Source organism: Mesitornis unicolor, unplaced genomic scaffold, assembly GCF_000695765.1.
Source record: "Mesitornis unicolor isolate BGI_N332 unplaced genomic scaffold, ASM69576v1 scaffold32734, whole genome shotgun sequence".
NCBI lineage: Eukaryota > Metazoa > Chordata > Aves > Mesitornithiformes > Mesitornithidae > Mesitornis > Mesitornis unicolor.
The window spans coordinates 1-10,928 of record NW_010179933.1 but is presented as its reverse complement, the minus strand read 5'-3'; the positions used below and the strand labels follow the sequence as shown (position 1 = coordinate 10,928).

Here is a 10,928-nt window from a genome sequence, read left to right as displayed (position 1 = left end):
AAATTTCTAGTTGTAAATTCACGTCCTTGCCCATGGCTGCCCATTCATAAAACAGCCAGATGCTTGACAGCATTCTCAAAATAGCCTGCTACAAGGATCAATTGTACAGAAATTACCAGACAGGTGAAAATCTGCCTTTCCATCAATGTGAAGAACTCTGTATTAGTAGTCACATTTGCCTGTGTCATCCTACATGGGCATGTGTACGAATGACTGTCCCTCATCTGAATGGTTCCCCCAAGATAATGCCGTTTTGGAGATCCTGTGGAAGTTGACTCTACCATAGGCTGAAGTTGGAAGGACTTGGGATGAAAACTGCAACAGTCTGCATACCAGGGAAAGGTGTGTCCTTTGGCAAGTGATGACTGACATCACCAAGCTTTTTTGTCAGATAAAGTCATTTGGGGTCTTCTGTGTTAAAACAGGGAGGCTCCTTGCCTACCTCTCTCTCCTTGTGCCTACTGAAAACTTCAGCACCGATGGACTCTCAGTTTTATCCCTGCCCTTTCAAGCACATAATTCCATGTTTATATGTGAAACAAACACTAGTATATGTGATAAAATACTAGTCCACCATCAGAAAGGCAAGAAGGTAAGTCAGACTGAGATGAGCCCTGTTTCTGGGGAGTGGACATATTCATGTGCTCTGCTTATTTTTAGAAGATGGTGGGTAAATCTGAGCCAGCACGTTTTTCATTCAATCTGTCTCAGGACACTAACAGATGGTGCTTCCTTGTGCCAAGCACTAATGCACTTTACATTGGCACTCTGTGTCAGAACACAAAGCCTGCCAAGTCCCTGCTAAATCTGCTGATGCCAGAAAAATGGATAATAAACAGCTAGCCAGGGACACGGTCCCAAGTTTGTCCTCTATTCTGCAAAGCAGCAGAGAAGCTGTACCAGTGCAATGATGTCAGCTGCTCTCCACCTTGTGGCTACCAATGCAGCGAAGGAGGGTGTTGGATTGGGGAAAAAGGGGTCCTGGGGCCATGAACACAGGTATGTAACTACAGCGAGAGAAACCCATCTGCTTCATGGAAATTAGCTGTGTGCCTAAAACTGGTCTTTGAGAAGCCTGGCAACTTGAGCTTTAATGCTTGGTACTCCTCGGTACCCCCTGAGCACTGAACATACTAAATCCAGTCTCACAGGTTGACTTCCTATGGCTACCAATCCTACGTATGATAAAGTCACCTAAAAAAGAAAATTCCACAGACTCCCCTGAGGAGCTCACTCTGTTTTACATGTCATTGTGTTTATTTGTTGAATACAAGCATCCAGAATTCTTGAGCTGTAAAATTCCTGTTCCTTTCCACCAGGTGCCTCAGCGCCCAGGCTTCTTTCTTGGATTGCTCGAAGCTTGGTATCCACATCTCCTGGAGAGAAGTCCAGCCAGGGTTTGAAGATGAGAACCAGAACGCCTCTGGTTTGGGACAGCTCAGATGGTTAACCTGAGCCTTCCACCTCTGGGGCAGCAACCCCTGGCAATGGACAGAAATAAAAAGGGTTATTCAGGGACTCTGGCAGACAGAGAATAATGGTGCTATGCCATCAGTAAACTGTCAAAGCATGTTAGTGACATTTTCTTTCGCACTACAGGCTCTGGCCATGCCCTTGTGGATGTCAGAGGGAAAGCTCTCCCCAGAGTGTCCAGGACAAGGCCAGTTATGCTGACAAAAGCCTAAGTCTCAGATCAGGTCTGGTCGCAAATGTGCAGCACCAGCCCACCCAAACTGAAATTCTAAGGCAAGGAGTTCTATTTTCATTATTATATTCTGTTTTCATCTTAAGCGTGCACACACTTAATATTTTTAAAGGAGAAAAAATAAGCCATGAATCCGACCAGGAAAGCAAACTGGTCTTCATAATTTTCTTGACTAGAAAGCCACAAAAGCACAGGGAAGGAATATCCCTATCTAACCAATTCTATACCTTTCCATGGTTGGAACTCAAAGAGAGGACATCTGTCCAGATTTGCACCAGATTCAAACAGGAAAGTCTGGTTAAATTTAATGCTTACCAGTTTGCATTCCCCATCACTTCAACTCACCTAATAACTTAAAATGGTTTCTCTATCTCCCTTCTAATAGCTGAACACATAGTGTACTGCTCAGACTGTGACTGGCTAAAATACAGCCAAATGGATATAGGACAGCTGTAAGATACTAAAACTACTAACCATTGCTGGGCACAAAAAGGGGCTTTTTAAATTCATCTTGATAACTGAGCCGGTGGAGAGTTTAAAAAAGGCTACTGACTTATGGTATGTAAACCTGGAAACCTTAAAGGAATGTGGCAATCGAAATGAGTATCCACCAACTCAGAAATGTATGTGGTGGGAGTTTTTAGCTTCAGCCTAATTCCAAGTAATGCTCTATTTCTACCAGCCAAATCCACCACAGCTAGTAGCCTCAGGAGACTGAAAAGCTCATGCTGCCTTTGAAATGGCCTTCTGGTGTCATGGCTGGCACCTTTGGCAAGACTGCTGGGTCCTCAGTGCTGGGCTTCCCAGTAACACAGCCATTTCCAGATGGTCTCTGTCAGCATCATTTCAAGATGAGACCAGGAGGAACAGGTACAATTCCTCTCACAAATGCACAACCTGGCTTAAGCATCAATGTTTCAATATTAAGTCACCAAATGTGGCCACAGACAATGGCATGTTGCCACTACAAGTTTGAATGTACCCATACAAACACAGATCCAGACAGTGAGAGAGTATTCAAAAGTTGGGAGGAACCTCCAGTGATCATCTAGTCCAGTTCCCTCTTTCAAAGTGGTCAATCATATCTAATTGCCTAGGGCAGCCCTGAGTTGAGTCTTAAAACACCTCCAAGGACAGAGATCCCACAACCTCTCTGGGCAACCTGTTTCCACATGTTCCACGTCATGCAAAGCAAGTCAGCAAGTTAGGCTATTTTCTATAGCCTGATTAAAAACCCCCTCGCTGAACAATTCAAGCCTTCTGCTGAAATGACCACCAGCACAATGTGTATGAGCTCCAGCACTGCATAAATATGAGGAACACATGCTGTGGCCATGCACTCACACCTTCTGCCAATAGCTTTTACATGAGGACACAAAACCCAATGACATTGCAGTACACTGCAGTGGCTGTAGGCTGGCCAGAAATCTGATAACCAAAATTCCTGGGACAAATCTGAGCCTAGTGCCATTTTAAAGCCTGAGACACAAGGACAAAGCCCACGTACCTTTTCTTTCCTTCTGATGTTTTCCCACACTCTGTTACACACCATGCACTCAAAGGCATCAATGTAATTATCTTGAGTGATATCTTGCACTCCCCACTTGCGTTCCTTCATTGCCATAAGCAGCCTTGGGTTGGATATGTCCCCTTTCAGTTTCCATTGCAGGTAGGACTCATATTCTTGATCGTTTGTATCCAGTGTTTTTATATAGTGGGCCAGCTCCCGAGGGTGTGAAAAACTGGATACCAGGATTGCACTCTTGTTAGTAGGAAGCCAGTCTACAACACTGGGAGACCCAAAGTACACTGGTACCACTCCCAACTTCAGTGGCCGCCAGAGTTTTTCAGTGATGTAATCGTCACAGATAGCATTTTCAAAAGCAAGAATGAACTTGTACTGTGCCAGTATTTTATAGAAGTTCCCATCATCCATGGCAGTTGAATTTCTGAGATGCTGAGGAAGGTCTCTGTTATGCAGACATTCCCCGTAAGAGTCTACTTCAATGTGCCACATCAGCTCACGCACATAGCTGTCCCGATCAGAAGGAGGGTTGCAGTCAGACTGCACATATACAAGTGGTGCAAGCCTCTTCCTCAGGCTGTTCTTCATCTGCAGTGGGATCATGTACCTCAATGACTTCAGGACCTCTACACCCTCAAGGTACTGAGTGGTCAGTGGTAGGTGAGAATGGCGGCTAAAAGTTGCGGTGTGGTTGAACAAGGTGATGGTCAGTTCATGGAAGAGTTTGTAGTTGTTTTTCGGTGACTCTTCATGGAAAAGGGCCCAATCATGATAGCCTCTACGAGGGAGGGGTAGGCTGTCTACACTGAAGTCAGTACCTAGACAAAAGCCAACAGCGTTTAGTCTGCCCCTATCTATCATGCAACACTTACTACAATGACACAGAAGTCTAACAGTTTAATATCAGCCCTACAATCATCGCATCTATGACATTATAAAAAAAGTGGTATTGCAAAGAGAGCAATTCATGCACAGAGGAGGCTTATAACAGCTAAAACTGAATTTGGCAGCAGAAGAATCTAGAGAATGGGGATCAGTACTTAATATCAGAAATGGTTTCACTTCAGGTCATATTAGTCTAAAGGCCTCTCATTTCAAAGGCTCACTAGGAATTTTATACTTCAATGCACTGAAATGAGACAAATAAGATCCTTAATAATCCCCTGGTTCTGTAAATAGGGGAACAGATGGTACTGCCTCTATCTACGATGTGAGAAGAATACTGCAGGGCTCAAACTGGTTCTAACAGCAAAACAACAAAAAGGATGCTAAAATATTGGACAGAGTTAATTAGAAAAATTACAAGAATTACTTCAAGTCTTACCTCAAGTCTTGGAAAGACATTGTACTATAGAGACTTTGGAAGCCAATCTATTTAGTCTACCAAAGAGAGAATTAAAAGCCAGGCAGAAAAGGACGTGGGGGTGTTGGTGGACAGCAGGATGACCATGAGCCAGCAATGTGCCCTTGCGGCCAAGAAGGCCAATGGCACCCTGGGGTGTATCATAAGGGGGGTGGCGAGTAGGTCAGAGAGGTTCTCCTTCCCCTCTACTCTGCCCTGGTGAGACCGCATTTGGAATATTGTGTCCAGTTCTGGGCCCCTCAGTTCAAGAAGGACAGGGAATTGCTTTAAAGTGTCCAGCGCAGAGCCACAAAGATGATGGGGGGAGTGGAGCATCTCCCTTGTGAGGAGCAGCTGAGGGAGCTGGGTCTTGGCTTAGCTTGGAGATGAGGAGACTGAGAGGAGACCTCATGAATGTTTATAAATTTGTAAAGGGCGAGTGTCAGGAGGAAGGAGCCAGGCTCTTCTCAGTGATGTCAAATGACAGGACAAGGGGCAATGGGAGCAAGCTGGAGCACAGGAGGTTAGATCTAAACATGAGGAAAAACTTTTTTACTGTGAGGGTGACAGAGCCCTGGACCAGGCTGCCCAGAGAGGTTGTGGAGTCTCCTTCTCTGGAGACATTCAAAACCTGCCTGGATGTGTTCCTGTGTGACCCAGTTTAGATGATCCTGCTCTGGCAGGGGAGTTGGACTGGATGAGCTTTCGAGGTCCCTTCCAACTTCTAACATTTTGTGATTCTGTGAAGAGGTGACATACCACAGCTGCCTATCAAGTACATGAAGAACTAGCTTCTGGCAGAAGATGGCTCCTCAAACTAATGCCAATAGTAGAAGAACCATGTCTAAACTCTAAAAACAGATCACAGCAGCTGCTGCACCTTCCTGTGAGGACAAGGACTCTCCAGAATAACTTAGGAAAGCTGTAGTAGAAGCTTTAGGACAAACCTAGAAGCCTTTTCTCAAAGTCTGGTCTGTGCAAAACTGAATTTAAAATGCTAGCTCTTGAATCTGTCCCTTGCTTTCCCTTCAGTACCACTTTACTACACTCACATGACTAGCCTTATTGCAGATTAAATTGAAAGCTGTTGAATCTTTGTCAAGATATTTCTGCACTGTCTTATAACTGTATCTGGGTTTTACTTAAGTATAAGCACTGAATATACAAATGTTTTAACTGGCCTTGCCAAGCAAGGGAGGTTAATAAACTGAAACGAACAGTGCAACAGCTTGTTTGGAAAACACAACAAATCTCTTCTCTTTGGACAAGCTATTCTCCCATCCTAGTCACACCCATAACTTTTCACTCTGTTCTACCCTTGACTTCAAACTACTGATGGGAAAAAAGAGGGAGTTAGCAAAAGTCTAACAGAATTTTGATCTAAAATCAAATACATAAAGAAGGAAAAAAATGCCCAGTGGTCTTTGAGGCTGCACAAGCCTGCCAAGGTGACTCCAAGGACAACCTTATAAAACCAACATAAGATCTCACTACTGCAGTGAAGCTAAGACATTAGCTGCCAGTAACATAAAAACCTCCTACAGTGCAAAAGGATCCTTCAAGAGCATCAGGTGGGGTTTTTTAAGGCCACTAAGTATTTCACCTCTTTTTGCCACTGAAGGGTGGTTTCAGGCCCTCAGTACTAAATGATGAAGGGCTGTGACACTCACTGAAAAATGCTACTTGCTGCTTCTGTTTTTGATGTGTTATACTGACACAAGTAGGTGAGGAAAACTGAAAGTGAATCCATTTCTCAGAGGGAAGCCTATACGGCCTATCTGGTTTTGAAAACATTTCGTTCTAAGGGATGCCCAGAAGAGACGTAGCAGTGCATACAGCCAATAATGAAATGCTGTGGATTGAAACCATAGCACTTCAGCTCTGTCTCTTAGAACAGTGGTCCCTCTTAAAGGTAACACTGCAGGGAAGAGGGGAGCAAAGCATAGGAAAGAATCAGACAAGGAAAGGGATGAGAGAAGGAGACAAAACCGCAACATGTAAACAAGGAGAGAATTAGGCAGAGAGAAACTTAAAGAAAAATGCACTATACATCATAGCACATCAGACTGACTGATTCTAATATAATACTGAATCAATCTCAGTCCACCAAGACGACAAAAACCTCTTAAGGATTAAAGGGAAGATAACATCTGTATGTTCCCCACCCTATGAAATGAAGGAAATAAAGAGGCTTATGAGGGGCTAAAGAAAGCATAAGATGACTACAGTTACGAGCAGTTTCAACTTCCAAACTATTAATTAGGAAATCTTTGATATGAGGCAAAGTGCAGAAGCGAAAGACAGATGCTGTCAGGAGAAATTCTACATCTTACGAGACACCTTTCATTCAGGATTCATACTCCAAAGATTCAACACTCCAGCGTAGAAAAGCTGAACACACTCCTCCCTTAGGAACACCACCCCTGAGGTGCTGACAGCATGGCACCAGATCCAGTTCATGCTGACTCAGTTGCATTGGTAGCTCATGCTACACGTAAAACTCTTGTGAAGTATGTGACTGAAAAGGTGGAGTTGGAAATCTCTCCCAAAAGCAAAGACAAAATCCAGCAAGTGGAATCCACATCTCACTTCCAAACAAGAGATGGTGGCACCTGACAACGTCATTGCCTACACCTAAGGGCTCCCCAGGCCAGAAGGGTAAGTCAGGACAAGCTGCTTCTGCAGCAGGTGTTCCTAGAAAAGCAGTTCTGCTGGAAAACATGTGTACCGCATATGTCTGCATAGTATTTTTTCTAAGCTTTGGACCATTCTTCTCTTGACTAGCTCACTGACCAAGGGGAAAATCAATGTCGTTTCTTTGGAAGGTGAAACTGTTCACTGATGCAACCGCAGCAAGAAAATGCAGATGTTCAAGTTTTCACACAGCAGGCTTTTAGAGGGAAATTCTAGAACACCAAAATCTGCCCTTTTGCAGGCCTACAGCTCAGTGCATCAAGGCCAGAGAGAGACGGAGAGTGAGTGTGCGTGTGCGTGAAGCTTTTCTGTATTGATGCAGCATTTTTTTTAATCTTCAGTACCATCTATGGCCTTTGTATCTGCAGGTTTTAGCACTGTGAGACCATTTCTTGTGGTATAAAAGTAAGTAACATTTTCGCACATTTTGACACTTGTCTTTAAACAGGTCATAGACAGCATGAGTAGAAAAAAAAACTACAGGGAGAGTCTTTTGTCCAGTATAAACAGTCCTTTAAAAACAAGCAAGTAAACCATGTCCACAAGCCAGCTAAATATTCACAGTAGTAGTCTTTCTAATGCTGAAACAAGCAGAATTACTACCAGAGACCAAAAACACTAGACTTTACAGCTTTCATATGAAGCAAAACCAGTTTTTTGTGTCTTTAATTGGGTCAGCTTTTCATTCCTTTGCTGTTATTTCTTTGCCTTCATGCTTGATCCCTAAATTAGCAACTGACAAAGCTGACCTACTTGGAGCTCTGTAAAGATTAGTGATGAGAAGTTTTTGGTTCACCGCTAACAACCAAGCTAAAGATTCTTTTTTCTTATACTTCTAGTTTGCCTTCCTTATGCTTCTAGTTCTTTCTTATACTCTAGTTCATACAGGTGAATAAGAGTGGATGAGTTTCAGGAATGAGTGAATGAGATTCAGGACTCTGTTTTATTTTGTTTCCAGATAAAGGAGTAGAGCCAAACAGTCATGAAAAAGCATTTCGCTTTATTTTTCCACCTAAAACTAGTTTTTTCTCTGAAAAGCAACTGTGTGTGGAAAAAAAACAAAATTAACAAAATAAGGCCTACTTTTAAAAGATGCATCTTTTCTGTTTCATAGACTCACTTTACAGCACACGTAGTGGGAAGTTTCTGAGGGGGCAGAGCCATAGCAACTCAGAAGGTTGCACTAGCTGCTGCTCCCTGTGCAGAATCAACAGGTTTCTTTTACTATTTTCCGTTTACAGTCTGCTAGCAATTTCTTGGCACATGAGTTACCAGCGAGGGCATTATTTTAAGACAAAAGACTTCCACAAGTGCAACAAAGGCCTTGCAGAACCTCTGCTGGGGTGACAAACCAGAAGACTGAAAAAAGCTGGCTTGATCTCAGGCTGTCTTTTTAAGACTTGGCAGCTATAGGAAATGATCTTTTCTCCCATAAACAGAGAGCACATGTGATTGGAAAGCAGCATGAGACAAGGCAACAGTCATCCCACAGACTGGCACGGTCACTTCTAAGAGTACTTGTGCAGACAGCATGCAACTCTGGATCTCTGCTGATAGTATTAATACTGAAGTACCAGGCAAATTTTAGCATGACCTGCATAAGTATCCGGCTCTCAGTGATTGCCACCTAGAATATTTAATCTCTAAAGGAAAATAACTGGGCAGGACAGAAAGTTACTCCTTTAAAAAGAAACAGAACCTTACCATAGAACAGAAATGCTCTCGTCATCTGATTGTGCTGGTAAGTCTTGTTGATAGTAAAGAAGCAAACATCCTCTCCACACTGGCTCAGTCTCCCGATCTCTTCAGTCAGGGGAGACCACCAGAGCAGGATGGGGTAGTGATTTACAACAGACTGTGTCTTAAAGCTGCTGTGAAGTTCCTGCTTCTTAAACTGAAAAGCGTATCTCCACACAGGCTTTAATGAGCCACTGTGCAAATGGGAGATTACTGCCATCTTATTCTCTGAATTGCCCAGTTCAGTGATAACCTTCAGGAAAACAAACATACATATCACAGCACATCACTTTAATTAGCAAAAACATCTACTTGACAAATCAGAGTTTAAGCATCAAGCACTAAGTAAGTCTGCAAGTGAAGTTTCTGTAAATCAATGTGGATGCATTTTACTGACTGCAGCCACTATCCAGGTAATCTTACATGGGAACAGGACAAGCTTTAATCTGAATTTTTAAGGAAGAGGCAGGAAATACATTTCTGTATGGATACATGGCCACATTGATTTAACAACGCAAGTTCTTCTCCCTCCCTGGAAAAGACACAAAACAGAGAAGAGTGCTTCAGTAGTCAGGTTTCTTCTGGAAATAAACTGTAAAAAAAACGCATGAAGTTTTCACATCTCTTTGTGGCCATCTGTATTCACCTCTATTAATTTTTAAACCACTCACTGAATAAACCAGGTGCAGACAGGTCTTAAAGACAATGTAACTACTACTTCATAGCTAGGTAGAGGAGCAGCAAAGTATGCTTCTGTATGCAGTGAAGTTAAAGACCTAGCAGTATAAACCAGTATGAAACTCTATGAGGAACCTTAAGAACTCTCCACCCATAGGAGAAGCCTCTGACACTGCTCACCATTAGCTGTGAGACAGAAGCCCCCAGATAATCTGAGAGACTTCTGGTGCCCATGAAGCCACCATTTTTTTCTACAGGTAGTACCTGCCATAAAAGTGTCCTGGGGCAGAGAAGTCTGTTGAGCGAGTGACAGAAATGGTGCCAGAAAACAGCTTTTTGTGCGTATACCTTCATAGGCAGCACACAGAGCCAGCCCAGGAACAGCTGCAAGAATGATGGGGGAACTCAAACCCACCAGGCCCTAACTATATAAACAGCTCATGTACTACAGCAGCCCCAGCACCAGGGCACTAGGTGTGACCGTCCAGTGAATGCTCCCAGATAAAAATCCCAGCTAGGCACAGGGAAGCTCTAACCAGCTCCAAACCTGCTTAGCTGTGGAGGTGTAGCATACTCGCAGACCCTCCCAATAAAGGTCCTAAAGACTTGACAGCATTGCTTCTGTGCTAAGGCAGGCACATCACCTTTGGATGGTTTGATCAGTGCAACAGAACCAAAAGTGACTATTGAGTGTTAGTGACCGTCCCTTAGAAAGAGCTCCAGTTTGGAGTAGGCAGCGGGCCTAAGAGAACAGCAGAGGTCCTCCTGCTGGCTCCACCGGGAGTTACGTGAGGTACTGGTCTGAACCAGAGCCTCAGTTCAGACCACAGCCCAAGCAGAAAGACATTTCTGGGGTAGATCCCGGCCCTCTTACGACTGAAGTTTCCTACAGTCCCGTAACTGCCCATAAGGCTGATTCAATAAAGTTATTCTCTTCTAACAAAAACCTAGGCTAACCTGCACCAGTCACAAATTAATATACCTACACATTATCTCATGCATTTTTTTACTGACCAGCTACTGGGCTTTCCAATGCTAAGAATGGCCCTTCAGTCAGGACTGATGGAGAGATTTCCATCTCCACTTATCAATGTGTTCAGATTTCCCTGGTCTGCCTGCCACATTAGTATGAAATGGGTCCAGCCTTGCCTCTCTGCCTAATGAGCTCAAACACATTAAGAGATGCAGTGCTGGATGGAGGCAATGCAACATGGTGTGCCAGGACTATGGAGGAGTTTGCCTCGGTT

General features: G+C 43.6%; 1 protein-coding gene across 1 annotated transcript; it reads right to left on the bottom strand.

Moving 5' to 3' along the window:
- Nucleotides 1–1,224: 1,224 nt before the first annotated feature.
- Nucleotides 1,225–9,256, bottom strand: FUT10 (fucosyltransferase 10 (alpha (1,3) fucosyltransferase); the record flags this gene model as incomplete). The annotated part of the gene is made up of 3 exons (XM_010182948.1): nt 1,225–1,481; nt 3,213–4,048; nt 8,971–9,256. Coding segments are annotated over 3 exons (1,347 nt in total), but the record flags the coding sequence as incomplete, so codon positions are not given.
- Between the last annotated feature and the right edge of the window lie 1,672 nt (nt 9,257–10,928).